The sequence below is a fragment of the Hyperoodon ampullatus genome (genome assembly GCF_949752795.1).
Source record: "Hyperoodon ampullatus genome assembly, chromosome: 1".
Classification (NCBI taxonomy): domain Eukaryota; kingdom Metazoa; phylum Chordata; class Mammalia; order Artiodactyla; family Ziphiidae; genus Hyperoodon; species Hyperoodon ampullatus.
In genome coordinates this window covers 36,244,289-36,259,902 of record NC_136914.1, presented here as the reverse complement: position 1 = coordinate 36,259,902, position 15,614 = coordinate 36,244,289, and the positions used below count along the sequence as shown (strand labels likewise).

The 15,614-nt window shown below is 38.1% G+C and overlaps 1 protein-coding gene across 2 annotated transcripts in view; it reads left to right on the top strand.

Annotated features, from left to right (window-relative positions):
• PTPN13 (protein tyrosine phosphatase non-receptor type 13) overlaps window positions 1–6,913 on the top strand; it is a gene marked incomplete at its 5' end in the record, with an annotated part of 165,821 nt that extends 158,908 nt beyond the window's left edge. For both annotated transcript variants that reach the window (XM_079712031.1, XM_079712030.1), the window contains 4 exons: window positions 687–1,024; window positions 2,741–2,956; window positions 3,775–3,837; window positions 6,183–6,913. In XM_079712031.1, the coding sequence (XP_079568157.1) occupies window positions 687–1,024; window positions 2,741–2,956; window positions 3,775–3,837; window positions 6,183–6,278 (713 nt within the window). In that variant the 3' untranslated portion in view covers window positions 6,279–6,913. The remainder of the gene's footprint in view (window positions 1–686; window positions 1,025–2,740; window positions 2,957–3,774; window positions 3,838–6,182) is intronic.
• Window positions 6,914–15,614: the final 8,701 nt, after the last annotated feature.

Genomic DNA, 15,614 nt, shown 5'->3' with positions numbered 1-15,614 from the left:
GAGATTGAAATGACTTCTAATGTATAAGTACATACAGATTAATTCTCTTGGATGAGATGGTTTATATACACTTTTTACTGGGGGAGCTTGGTTTGAAAATGTGTATTTTGACTATATGACATTACAATGCCTGGAGAATAAAGTGTGCTACCTTTTTATTTATTGAGTTAGTTTATTATTTTGGCTGCTTACTCAAAAGACTATAATTAGATAAGCAAGAATTAATTGTGCCAATTATATTTGTAATAAGTACTTTAATAGTTTTACTGTAATACTAATTTTTGTTTTATGAAATAATTTTCAAATTTTTCATTATATTAAATTTACTATTGTCATCATTATTAAAATAACAATGGAGAAGTAGCAAAGTTGTGTTTCCCTAGTTATTAAGAAGTTCTAAATGCAGTCATTATTAATTTTGATTTTTTCCAACCAAATCTATGTGAACAATATCTAATTTTTTCCAAAACTGAGTTGACATCTTAAATATACTTATAACATGAGGGAAATGTGCAAAATGATTTGACTGTACTGCAGTTTGAAAATATGCCTTTATTAAAATGTTTTTGTGATTTCATCTACGGTTATGAGGAAATTCTAATAATCTTTGACTCACCTTGTCTATAGGGCTCTTGTTTAAAAATGCGTGATATAGATGGCTCTGTTTTGTGGTTGGAAATTCACAGACGATGCTACAAGAGTGCCTCTTGGAGATGAAGGTGGATATATCAACGCCAGCTTCATTAAGATACCAGTGGGAAGAGAAGAATTCGTCTACATTGCCTGCCAAGGACCTCTCCCTACAACCGTTGGAGATTTCTGGCAGATGATTTGGGAACAAAAATCCACAGTGATAGCCATGATGACCCAAGAAGTGGAAGGGGAAAAAATCAAATGCCAGCGCTATTGGCCTAATGTCCTAGGCAAAACAACAATGGTCAGCAACAGGCTTCGACTGGCTCTTGTGAGAGTGCAGCAGCTAAAGGGCTTTGTAGTAAGGGCAATGACCCTAGAAGACATTCAGGTACGTGGATTAAATCTTTCCATGATTACATCAATGTGTTTCTGAATAAAAGCCAGTGACTTCTTGGGTCCCATTTCAGTGGAACTAATTCCATCTACTATCCTTAATCTAATATAAGCTTAAATGTGATCCTCTTCATGAATTCTGCCAAATAGTTTCCTCCAGTATGTACTGTATTAAATGAAAATGATAATACAGGACTTTTACAGGATCAACCATCATCCTTTGCTTTGTGATAGCACAGAATGGCTCAGAAGCTATGTGCTGGAAATATATTTTTCAGGTCAAACCTCTAAGTAGACTCAATGAAACTGTTTTTTAAAACCCTCTAAGTAGCAAATATTCCCCCATAAAGACAATGTATTTGGTAATGCAGGAACAATTGTAGCATAAATGTTTGTTATTCAGGTAATTCCTATTGCAGCCACCTAAGCACTGAATAAATTTAGCTTGAATTAGATAAGTGGGTATACCTTAAGTAAAGCTGCTACTGTTTCCTCACCTACACACCCCCTCACTTTATTTCCTTCCTCCACCCAGTAATACTCAGTTTGAGTAATGTGTTTCCTATTGGCATTTTAACTTTGTTAAAGGAACAGAATAATTTTACTTTCATAGAAACAAAACTTACTGACTCAGTGTTATTGGTGGCATGTAAACATAGCCTGAGAAACTCCTTCATGATTTTTGATTTGTGGTTTTACAAAGAATTAAAGATTATACTTCCTTATTCACTTACACCAGCCTACCCATTACTTATGCTAGCACAATTGTTCAATATTCCTTAAATGACTTGTTTATTTAATCAACACATGTTTCTAGAGCTTAGTTAGGCCCTGTTATGGAATATAGGGATTCAGAAGTTAACAACACAAACAAAAGGAAATCCCTGACCTCATGGACCTTACTTTCTTTCTTTTTTTTTTTTTTTTTTTATAAAGTCTCTTTTTTTTAAAATTTTTTTTGTGGTACACGGGCCTCTCACTGTTGTGGCCTCTCCCGTTGCGGAGCACAGGCTCCAGACGCACAGGCTCAGTGGCCATGGCTCATGGGCCCAGCTGCTCCGCGGCATGTGGGATCTTCCGGGACCGGGGCACGAACCCGTGTCCCCTGCATCAGCAGGCAGACTCTCAACCACTGCGCCACCAGGGAAGCCCCTGGACCTTACTTTCTAATGAAAAGATACTGGTGTTGATGGTGCTGTGAGAAAAACATCATCACAGGGATATCTGGGGGGAGGGAAGCATCTCAGTCAGAAAGAGCAAGTGCAAAGGCCCTGAGACTGAACTGTGCCTAGTGTTTTTAAAGAACCGGAGAGGTCCCTATGGCTGGAGCAAAGTGGCCAGCAGCAAGAGGTTAGGTCTGAGAGGTAGCCGGGCCACATCATGTAGCGCTTTTAAGCCACTGCAATGACTGTGGCTTTTATCTAAGGTGAATTTGAAATGGGATCATTTAAAAAAGGTTGCTATTCATATCAAAACGTAAATTTGCTTTTAGGGTTTCCAAGAAGTCGTTTTTACCAATATTTAAAGTGTGGATCTAGTAACCTCCTTGATAAAGGCCCTCAGTGCCTTGTTTGATGGAGTCTGTCTTTCACTTTTCCTTGTATCTAATCCAATGGCCAAGTCAAAATTTAAAAGGACAAAATAATAAGAACTAATTGTATGTGAACAACATAGTATGCCTTTATCTACTTATTCTGTTGTACAATTTCAGACAGGAGAGGTGCGACATATTTCTCATCTGAATTTCACTGCCTGGCCAGACCATGATACACCTTCTCAGCCAGACGACTTGCTCACTTTTATCTCTTACATGAGACACATTCATAGATCGGGCCCAATCACCACACACTGCAGCGCCGGCATTGGACGTTCAGGGACCCTGATATGCATAGATGTGGTTCTAGGATTAATCAGTCAAGATCTTGAAGTGAGTACTCGGAATTTTTTTTATTTATCAGTTTGTATGAATGACAATTTTGTTACTACATAGAATTGTATTTTAGTAAACGTTCAAAACTGCATAGGCCATAATCAAGAAGAAATAATACTTCAAACTTATATTTATTTTACTGGGTTTTTTGTTATTGTTACCTATAGGTGGAAAATACTTCGTTATGCAAATTGATGCTAAATAGTCTATCTCTAAACAATTACCCCCAATTTTTAAAATTATTACTAAGTAAACAAAGCTAATAAGAGTATAATCTTACTTAAAACCTAAATTAGGATAAATCATGCTTAGAATGTTAGAATATCTTAGTGCACATAATATGTAATTAAAATCATTACCTCTTGAAGAATTTGCTAAAAACAGTTCTGTCTTGCTCTTCACACTCTCATGATAATTTAAGTAGGACAAATGAAATAGTCTGTTTCTCCCTTGGGAAAATAAAAAGATCAGGAATTTTATTCTGAGCAGGAAAATGTAGGAAAAATACTTGGCCTTTTTTTTTTTAATGGCGATATTAGAAATTAGTCAAATTTCAGAGTGAAGAGCATTTCTGTTGGGGATTTTCAAATAGGATAACCTTCCTAATTCTTAAAAAAAAAACATAAATAAAACTATCAAATGATGGCAAAGTCAGTTCACCAACTTAATTTTGTCCAGAACAGTTTCTCAAGACTGCTAGCAGGGGAAGGAGATCGGGGTGCAGAAATCTATGTAAGCCACTCCTTAGTGAGTCTTTGGGGTTCAAATTCAGTTATCCTTTTTATTTAACATACAGATTCTGTTTCCTTTGGCAGTTTGACATCTCTGATTTAGTGCGCTGCATGAGACTACAAAGACATGGAATGGTTCAGACAGTGGTGAGTGTTGGCTGGTGCCTTCTAATGAAGATTTTTGTGAAAATATTTCTAGGCTATCTTTTTTAAATGTTGCCTTTTAGTTTAAAAAATGAGGAAATGCAATATCTACAATGAATAGATTACAGAGAATAGGATGGTATATTGGGGGCAAAAATTTGGGGTGGTACAAAAGAGCATGTAATTAGTGGCATTCCTTCCCCATTTCCAACCTAAAAAAGAGATAAAAGGTAATCTTCTTGCTACAGAAATTTCCTGAGAGGGAATGGATTCAACAGCATTGACCAGAAGGCAGGAAGGGAGGATGCAGTTGTTTAGCTTGGAGAAGGCACTCTTGGGAAAGTGTTCATTTATCCTCTGTTTTGATCATTTTCATTTCTCTTACCTAAAGTCAAAACATGGGTTAAATCACCCACTGACCTACAGACTTGGGTCCTTCCCAGGGACTGCATTACTTAGAGTCTGTCTGCTCTGCATAGTTCCATTATCCATTTTGTTTGTATTGGGGGAGGGATGTGGAAGCTAGTTTCATATATCTATAAATTCATTTATCTCTACCTCTTGAAGAATGTAGAAGTTTACTATTTTTAAAATTTAAATTTGCCTACTTTCCCTTCATATACCTTTTTAATTCAAATTAGGTCTCCTAAATATTAAGCTGATTCACAGTCATATTTTTCTAGGTAACAAAAACATACTGATCTGTATAAGCAGTTCTTTAGACCCAGGGAGTTCACTTGTTTAACAGATGTTTATTAAGTGCCTACTATATGCCAGGCACTCTTCTAGATGCTTGGAGCGTATCAGTGAATAAGATGAAGATCCCTGATGGAATAACAAAGATCTTCTAGTGGATGGTGATGAGGAAGGCAGATAATAAACCCATTAACTGAGTAAACAATATAGGATCTTTGAAATTGATAAGTGCTTTAGAGGGAAAAAGAGTAGGGTAAAGAGGATGAGTCATGGCAGGTTGGGGTGCTATTTTAAATAGAGTGGCACCACTGAGGACGTAACCCTTGAGCAAAGATTTGAAGGACGTGAAGCAGGTGGTCACGCAGATGTCTGGGGGTAAGAGCCTTTCAGGCAGACAGAACCACCTGCGAGGAGGTCCAAGGTGGGAGTGGGTCTTGTGTGTTTGAGAATAATCATGGCCAGTGTGTCTGAGGTGGAGGCAGCAGGAGGGGAAGTGTGAGAGGAGGTGACGGGGCCAGGGCTTTCCTCTGAGTGAGATGGGGCCATCGCAGGATTGTCTGTATAGAATGACATGATCTGACTCCCATTTTAAAGGACCACTCTGGCTGCTGTGTTAAAACAAGACCAAATTGAATTAGGAAGGAGGGTGTAGGGTTAGAAGCAGGAGGTTGGTTAGGTTGCAAGCAGTGGTGGCCCAGATTGGAGTGGTGAGTGTGGATGTAGGGAGAAAAGGACATTATGTGAAGTGTTTGCTAATGGATTGTTTGTGGCGTGAGAGAAAGTCAAGGATAAATGTGTGGAAAATGTGGGCAAATTAAAATTCAGATGGGCAAAAGGAAATAAAAGAGTTACTTGTATTCCTCTTCTTCAGAGTTGTTAACATTTTAGGCAACATTCTGAACATTCTTTAGTGCACAGTGTGTGTGCTCACATGCACACAACTGTTTTAAATGACATTCAACTGTAGTTATTACTGTTACTTTCCACTTAGTATACTGTGAATTTTTCCCATTTATTTTCAGGCTCATTAATTCCTTGCCAAGTAACAGGAAAACTCAGATCCCTGCACTATCAACTTAATAGAGAGTTAATTTCACTGAAAAAGTTAATTTTCAGAAAAACATTGATTTTTGAAATCAAAAATATCCTTTTGTTCCAAAATATTTAAAGACAGTTATTTTGTGTAGTTTCTTGGGTATTAATCTCTTGACATTTCAAAACATCAAGATGAGTTCAATAAGTCTAGAGGAAATTTTGTAGAAAGTTTATTTTTCCATTATAAAAGCAAATCATAAAAATCACCAAAGCACAAAAAAATAGAAGTGGTCCACCCATCAGAGACAACTTCAGTTAGCACTCACCACCCACCCCCAAGGCTTCTTCCCTCCACATTTTGTCAATCTGGTTTCTGTTTCTTATAATTTTTGTGACAGTGCACAATTCTATGTCCTGCTTCTTACATTCAACCCTGTGACACAATTTTTCATATTTTCAAAATTATTCAAGCATCACTTCCAGTAACGGTGAAGCTATATATATATATATATATATATATATATATATATATATATTCATATTATACATCTAAAGTCTTCTCTCCCTCTCTTTTTTTTTCCTCTTTTCTTTTTTTTTTTTTGGTGAGGGGGCTATAGGATCAGTATATTTTCTGCTATCAAGTCATCCTTTATGTCCTGACACGTCTTCAAGCTGAAGAAGAGGAGAAAGAGCAGGCCCAGCCTCTGAAATGACATGACAAGAACAGCCTTCTGGATGTCTGTCCATTTCTCTCCTAACTTCCAGCAGATGCTCCTGCTGTCTATTTAAAATAAAGATCACAGGGCAGTAAGTCCATAAAAATCATTATGCTTATTCTCCTCTACCTTAGAGGGGCATTCTTAATAACAATAAATAATGGTAAATGCTGTATTTTTACAGCTACTTTAACCTGTGATAATTATCAAAGATTTTTTTAACACTAACTGAATAATGCAGATCTTAGGGATGATTAAGGCAGCATTTGACTATAGTTGACATTGTTACAAGGACACACTGAGTCTATTTTTAAGGCACCAATCTTGTTTATAGCAAAATTATTTTCCAGTATTTTTTAAAAACTAGAGCTATTTTATAGGGGATACTTGAAACCAGTATTTAAGCTTTAAATGACAGTAATATTGGCATAGAAAAAAAGGTAGCAAATGTTTACTGTATCAATTTCTAATGTTTACTATCTAGAAGTTCCTGTAATATATTTATATACTTTTTCATGAAAATGGACATATCAAATGTTTGTAACTGCATCATGTTATACATCATCTCACTTTGTAAATAAAAATACACATTAAAACATGAACAAGCCAAAAGTGTGTGCAGACAAGTTAAACATTTTCAGTGTGCTATTTTTTTTTTTTTTTTTGCGGTACGCGAGCCTCTCACTGTTGTGGCCTCTCCTGTTGCGGACGCGCAGGCTCAGCGGCCACGGCTCACGGGCCCAGCCGCTCTGCGGCATGTGGGATCTTCCCGGACCGGGGCACGAACCCGTGTCCCCTGCATCGGCAGGCGTGCTCTCGACCACTGCGCCACCAGGGAAGCCCGGTGTGCTATTTTTTAACAACATTCCAGGCCTCTGGGAAGGCAGGAACTTCTGGACCTCAATTTCCATATCCCTACTGGGTCCTGGTTGTGCCAGCCACAGGCCCTGGGAGTGTTGTCAGAACCCCTGGTAGATCTTCTCCAGGCTCTGATGGTGAGGATCAAGTACTGACTAACAGTGGCTAAGAAATTCATTCTCCCTTCCTGCTGCCTTCCTGTGAGCCTGACTGGTACATAAGTCAGAATTTTCAAGGCTTAGTTGTTGTAAAACTCAGACTATCTCATGAAAGAAAACAATATCACACTACCTGGGAGGTTTATATTTGATTCTGCCCAAAGGGAAGAGATCAGCTTCAAAGAACCTGCTTCTGATTCTCAGTACTGAACGTATTTCACTAACTCCTAATTGTGACAGCATTCCTCCACTCAGTCGTGAGTGATGCCATCCCAAGACCCCAGAAACTGCTTGGTTCCTTCTCATCAGATTGACCAATTCTGAGCTAGTTAACTGGAATTACTGATCTTACCTGAGTGCAACGATTTTCTGGGACCTACTCCTGAAGAGCTGAGGCTATTTAAGGGCAGAAGACAGTGTCAGGAAATGCACAAACCCCCACAGGGATGTGTGTGACTCCTCACCAGGTAGCAAGTTTGATTCCTACCTCAGAAGTGGCTCTGAATCTGGCAAGAGAAGTATCACCACCATCACTTCCACTTCAATCAGCACAGTTTCTACAGATTGAGTTGTAGCTAAAGATTTGGAAAAAATGTTTCTATTGCTTTAAAAGATTTTTAGAAACTACTGAGTGAGTTGGAATCATGAGACCTTGTTTTCCTGTCATAAGCACAGGAAACAAGGCCAGCAAGGTCCAGGAGCCAGTACAGCTGGAGGTGATTAGCTACCATGTGAAGTCAACAGAAATAGAGGGGGAAAGCTGGAGAAGGATCCTTTGTCTGGAAAGAATGTAGCTAGGAAATGGAAACTGTGGGAAGAAAATGTGGGTTTCGATTTACAAACCCTGAATGGAAACTTTTTTTAAAAATAAATTTATTTATTTTATTTATTTTTGGCCATGTTAGGTCTTTCTTTGTTACATGCGTGGGCTTCTCATTGTTGTGGAGCACGGGCTCTAGGCACGTGGGCTCCAGTAGTTGTGGCACTCAGCCTCAGTAGTTGTGGCTTGCGGGCTCTAGAGTGCAGGCTCAGTAGTTGTGGCACATGGGCTTAGTCGCTCCGTGGTATGTGGGATCTTCCCGGACCAGGGCTTAAACCCGTGCCCTCTGCATTGGCAGGCGGATTCTTAACCACTGCACCAACAGGGAAGCCCTGGAAACTTAATTACAGTAAAAATGTTACTGCCCTCATCTGGGACGTAGCTCCACTACCATGGAATGGGGTGAGCCATTTGCTAGGGCCACGCTGGTTAGAAAGCATGGCGAAGCCACAGAGCCAGGGTGGCACATGGAGACACTCCAATAGCCAATGAATGAATAAATACTACTTGGCTCCTAACGCACATTAGATAGCTAAGTACTATAAAATATACACCCAAACGTATAATGGCTCACACATAATAGAAGTTTATCTAAGAGATCTGGGCAAGAGAACAGCTCAGCAGGGCAGCTCTCCTCCCTCTGACTGTTAGGAACCCAGGTTGATGGAGTTTCTGTAATCAACACATAGCTTCCAAGGTCATCCTGGGAATAATTTCCATTTCCCCAGCCAGAAAGGGGGGAAAGAGTAGGGACACCTGTGGGGGATTTTTTGAGCTGGCCCGGCCTGGAAACAAAGCACATCACTGCCATTCATTCTATCAGCAAGGACTGGCCAAACAGTGGCCCTAAGCACAAGGAAGCTGGGAAATGAGTTGGCTGAGCAGCTGATTCCCAGTGACAGACAACTCTCTGCTATAGAAGGAGAAGCACAAGTCGTGTTGGAATCTGTTTATAAAACTGAACTAAAGTTGTATATTTTAAAAGAATATCTTAATATAGTCACTGCAAGATTGGATACATCATTTTGTCCCCAAGTTTGGTATATGTCATTAGTAGAAATATTTCTGTATTATGATAAAAAGAAGAGAAATGGCTATTGAGAAAAGGTCAGGTGTTCACATCTGTGGTTCCAAACAGCCTGCTAGATCTCTTGGTTTTAAGTCTGTTTGGGACTTCCCTGGTGGTGCAGTGGTTAAGAATATGGCTGCCAATGCAGGGGACACAGGTTTGGCCCCTGGAGCGGGAAGATCCCACATGCTGTGGAGCAACTAAGCCCATGTGCCACAACTACTGAGCCTGCACTCTAGAGCCTGTGAGCCACAACTACTGAGCCCACACGCTACAACTACTACTAAAGCCCATGTGCCCTAGAGCCTGTGCACCGCAACTACTGAGCCCACACACCACAACTACCAAAGCCCGCTCACTCTCGGGCCTGTGTGCCGCAAATACTGAGCCCACAGGCTACAACTACTGAAGCCCGCATGCCTAGAGCCTGTGCTCCACAACAAGAGAAGCCGCCGCAATGAGAAAGTCGCACACCACAACAAAGAGTAGCCCCTGCTTGCCACAACTAGAGAAAGCCTGCGCACAGCAACAAAGATACAAGGCAGCCAAAAAAAAAAAAATGTCTAGTTATCTAAATGCAATGTGATACATCCTAGAAATTAACAACTCACCAAAGCAATCCTTCAGTCAGATGTCTTGATGGTGGACAATGTGTTCCCATTTTACATAATTCAAGGTACCTTGTTATGGAGGAGATAAATGTAACAAATATTGCATTGACCTGCATAATATTTTAAAGCCAATCTAAATTTTAATATATCAATTTGGAATTGCAGTTGACTGCAAGTAAGCAAAAACTAGCCCTACAGACTTACACAAATTAGAGGTTTCTTTCTTTAAGAAAACAAGTTTAGAAGTAGACAGCTGCTGGGATTGATTCTACAGTTGGATAATGTCAGATTTAGTCCCATTTGTTTACTTCTGCTTTTGTTTTCCTTTCCTGAGGAGACATAGTCAAAGGATTATTGCTAAGACCCATGTCAAAGAGCATACCACCTATGTCTTCTTCCAGAATTTTTATGGTTTCAGGTCTTGTATTTAAGTCTTTAATCCATTTTGAGTTTATTTTTGTATATGGCATGAGAAATAGTCTAGCTTGATTCTTTTGCATTTAGCTGTCCAGTTTTCCCAACACCATTTATTGAAGAGGCTGTCTTTTTCCCATTGTATATTCTTGCCTCATTTGTTGTAGATTAATGCCACATATGAGTGTGGGATCGTTTCTGAGCTCTCTATTCTGTTCCCTTGATCTATGTCTGTTTTTGTGCCAGTACCATACTGTTTTATTACTGTAGCTTTGTAGAATAGTTTGAAATCAAAGTGTGTGATGCTTTCACCTCTGTTCTTTCTTGATATTGTTTTGGCTATTCAGGTTCTTTTGAGTTTAATACAAATTTTAGAATTATTTGTTCTAGTTCAGTGAAAAACTCCATTAGTATTTTGATAAGGATTGCCTTTGGGTAGTACAGTCACTAACAATATTAATTTTTCCAATCCATGAGTACAGTATATCTTTCCATTTGTTTGTGTCATCTTCACTTTCTTTCATCAGTATCTTACAGTTTTCTGAGTTACAGGTCTTTTACCTCCTTAGATTTATACCTAAGTATTTTATTCTTTTTTGATGTGATTATAAATGGAATTATTTTCTTAATTTCTCCTTCTGATAGTTTGTTGTTAGTGTATAGAAACACAACAGATTTTTATATATTAATTTTGTATCCTGCAACTTTACTGAATTCATTGATGAGCTCTAGTTCTAGAAACACCAGTTGTTTTCTGGTGTTGTCTTTAGGATTTTCATGTTATCGGCAAACAGAGACAGTTTTACTTCTTCCTATCCAAGTTGGATTTCTTTTATTTCTTTTTCTTGTCTGATTTTTATGAGTAGGACTTCCAATACTATGTTGAATGAAAGTGGCAACAGTGGGCATCCTTGTCTTGTTCCTGATCTTAGAGGAAATACTTTCAGCTTTTTACCATTGAGTATGATGATAGCCATGTGCTTGTCATATATGGTCTTTATTATGTTGAGGTATGTTCCCTCTATACCCACTTTCGGAGAGTTTTTAATCATAAATGGATGTTGAATTTTGTCAAAAGCTTTTTCTGCATCTATTGAAATGATCATATGATTTTTATTCTTCAGTTTGTTAATGTGGTGTATCACATTGATTGATTTGTGGATATTGAACCATCCTTGCATCTCTGGAATAAATCCCACTTGATCATGGTGTATGATCCTTTAATGTACTGTTGAATTTGGTTGAGGATTTTTGCATTTATGGTCATCCATAATAGTGGCCTGTAATGTTTGTGTTTGTGTGTGTGTGTGTGGAGGGGGCGTATCTTTGTCTGGTTTTAGTACAAGGGGACACTGGCCTTGTAGAATGAGTTCAGAAGTATTCCTTCCTCTGTAATTTTTTGGACAAGTTTGAGAAGGATAGGTGTTAACTCTTCTTTTTTTTTAATATTTATTTATTTATTTGGTTGCACCAGGGCTTAGTTGTGGCATGTGGGCTCCTTAGTTGTGGCATGCAAACTCTTAGTTTCAGCATGCATGTGGGATCTAGTTCTCTGACCAGGGATCAAACCTAGGCCCCCTGCATTGGGAGCATGGAGTCTTAACTACTGTGCCACCAGGGAAGTCCCTTAACTCTTCTTTAAATGTTTAGTAGAACTCACCTGTGAAGCTATCTGGCTCTGGACTTTTGTTTGTTGGGATTTTTAAAATACTGATTCAATTTCATTGGTAATTGAGATAATTTAGATAATTGGGCTGTTCATATTTTCTGTTTTTTCCTGATTCAGTCTTGAGATATTGTGCATTTCTAGGGCTTTGTCAGTTTCTTCTAGGTTGTCCATTTTATTGGTGTGTAATTATTCTTAGTAATCTCTTATGATCCTTTTTTTTTTTTTTTTTTTTTTTGCCACACTGCACGGCATGTGGGATCTTAGTTCCCCAACCAGGGATTGAACTCGTGCCCCCTGCAGTGGAAGCGTAGAGGCCTAACCACTCGACTGCCAGGGAATTCCCACTTATGATGCTTTGTATTTCTGTGGTGTTGGTTGTAACTTCTTTTTCATTTCTGATTTGGGCCCTCTTTTTTTCTTGATGAATCTAGCTAAAGTTTTATCAATTTTGTTTATCCTTTCACAGAAACAGCTTTTAGTTTCATTGAGCTTTTCTATTTTTTTAAGTCTCTATTTCATTTATATCTGCTCTGATTTTTATTATTTCCTTCCTCCTACTAACTTTGGGTTATGTTGGTCTTTTATTATTTTTTATTTTTCCTTTAGAAATGAGGTTAGGTTGTTTGAGATTTTACTTGTTTACTGGGTAGGCTTGTATCACCATAAACTTCCCTCTTACAACTGCTTTTGCTAAAAGATTTTGGATCATTGTGTTATTTTCACTTGTCTCCAGGTATTATTTCATTTCCTCTTTGATTTCTTCAGTGACCCACTGGCTGTTTAGTAGCGCATTGTTTAATCTCCATATTTGTGGGCTTTGCAGGTTTTTTTTTTTTCTTGTAGTTAATTTCTAGTCTCATACCAGTGTGGTCAAAAAAGATATTTGATATGATTTCAATTTTCTTAAATTTACTGAGACTTGTTTTGTGGCCTAGCATTTGATCTATCCTGGAGAATGTTCCATGTATGTGCCCTTGAAAAGACTGTATCTGCCTTTGGATGGAATGTTCTATATAAATACATACTAAGTCCATCTTGTCTAATGCATCATTTAAAGCCAGTGTTTCCTTATTGATATTCCATCTGGATGATCTATCCATTGAGGTAAGTAAGGTGTTAAAGTCCCCTGCTATTATTGTGTAGCTGTCAATTTCTCCCTTAATGTTTGTTAATATTTGCTATAAGTATTTAGGTGCTCCTATGTTGGGTGCATATATACTTACAATTGTTGTATCTTCCTGTGGGATTGATCCCTTTATCATTATGTAATGTCCTTCTTTGTCTCTTGTTACAATCTTTGTTTTAAAGTCTATCTTGTCTGATGTAAGTATTGGTACCCCAACTTTCTTTTGTTTCTCACCACTCTTATTCAACATAGTTTTCCAAGTTTTAGCCACAGCAATCAGAGAAGAAAAAGAAATAAAAGGAATCCAAATCGGAAAAGAAGTAAAGCTGTCAGTTTGCAGATGACATGATGCTATACATAGGGAATCCTAAAGATGCTACCAGAAAACTACTAGAGCTAATCAATGAATTTGGTAAAGTAGCAGGATACAAAATTAATGCACAGATATCTCTGGCATTCTTATAAACTAACGATGAAAAATCTGAAAGTGAAATTAAGAAAACACTCTCATTTACCATTGCAAGAAAAAGAATAAAATACCTAGGAATAAACCTACCTAAGGAGACAAAAGACCTGTATGCAGAAAATTATAAGACACTGATGAAAGAAATTAAAGATGATACAAATAGATGGAGAGATATACCATGTTCTTGGATTGGAAGAATCGACGTTGTGAAAATGACTCTACTACCCAAAGCAATCTACAGATTTAATGCAATCCCTATCAAACTACCACTGGCATTTTTCACAGAACTAGAACAAAAAAATTTCACAATTTATATGGAAACACAAAAGACCCTGAATAGCCAAAGCAATCTTGAGAATGAAAAATGGAGCTGGAGGAATCAGGCTCCCTGATGTCTGACTATACTACAAAGCTACAGTAATCAAGACAGTATGGTACTGGCACAAAAACAGAAATATAGATCAATGGAACAGGATAGAAAGCCCAGAGATAAACCCACGCACATATGGTCACCTTATCTTTGATAAAGAGGGCAATAATATACAGTGGAGAAAAGACAGCCTCTTCAATAAGTGGTGCTGGGAAAACTGGACAGGTGCATGTAAAAGTATGAAATTAGAACACTCCCTAACACCATACACAAAAATAAACTCAAAATGGATTAAAGACCTAAATGTAAGGCCAGACACTATCAAACTCTTAGAGGAAAACATAGGCAGAACACTCTATGACATAAATCACAGCAAGATCCTTTTTGACCCACCTCCTAGACAAATGGAAATAAAAACAAAAATAAATGGGACCTAATGAAACTTAAAAGCTTTTGCACAGCAAAGGAAACCATAAACAAGACCAAAAGACAACCCTCAGAATGGGAGAAAATATTTGCAAATGAAGCAACTGACAAAGGATTAATCTCCAAAATTTACAAGCAGCTCATGCAACTCAATATCAAAAAAACAAACAACCCAATCCAAAAATGGGCAGAAGACGTAAATAGACATTTCTCCAAAGAAGATATACAGATTGCCAACAAACATATGAAAGAATGCTCAACATCATTAATCATTAGAGAAATGCAAATTAAAACTACAATGAGATATCATCTCAAACCGGTCAGAATGGCCATCATCAAAAAATCTAGAAACAGTAAATGCTGGAGAGGGTGTGGAGAAAAGGGAACACCCTTGCACTGTTGGTGGGAATGTAAACTGATACAGCCACTATGGAAAACAGTACGGACGTTCCTTAAAAAACTAAAAATAGAAGTACCATACGACCCAGCAATCCCACTACTGGGCATATACCCTGAGAAAACCATAATTCAAAAAGAGTCATGTACCAAAATGTTCATTGCAGCTCTATTTACAATAGCCAGGACATGGAAGCCACCTAAGTGTCCATCAACAGATGAATGGATAAAGAAGATGTGGCACATATATACAATGGAATATTACTCAGCCATAAAAAGAAACAAAATTGAATTATTTGTAGTGAGGTGGATGGGCCTAGAGTCTCTCATACAGAGTGAAGTAAGTCAGAAAGAGAAAAAGATATACCGTATGCCAACACATATATATGGAATCTAAGGAGGAAAAAAAAAGGTCATGAAGATCCTAGGGGCAAGACGGGAATAAAGACGCAGACCTACTAGAGAATGGACTTGAGGATATGGGGAGGGGGAAGGGTAAGCTGTGACAAAGTGAGAGAGTGGCATGGACATATATACACTACCAAACGTAAAATAGATAGCTAGTGGGAAGCAGCCGCATAGCACAGGGAGATCAGCTCGGTGTTTTGTGACCACCTAGAGGGGTGGGATAGGGAGGGTGGGAGGGAGGGAGATGCAAGAGGGAAGAGATATGGGAACATATGTATATGTATAACTGATTCACTTTGTTATAAAGCAGAAACTAACACACCATTGTAAAGCAATTATACTCCAATAAAGATGTTAAAAAATAAAAAAATTTAAAAATTAAAATAAAGTCTATCTTGTCTGATATAAGTATTGATACCCCAACTTTCTTTTGTTTTCTATTTGCATGCAATACCTTTTTCAGTCCCCTCGCTTTCAGTCTATGTGTGTCTTATATCTGAAGTGGGTCTCTTGTAGGCAGCATATATATATGTCTTTTTTCT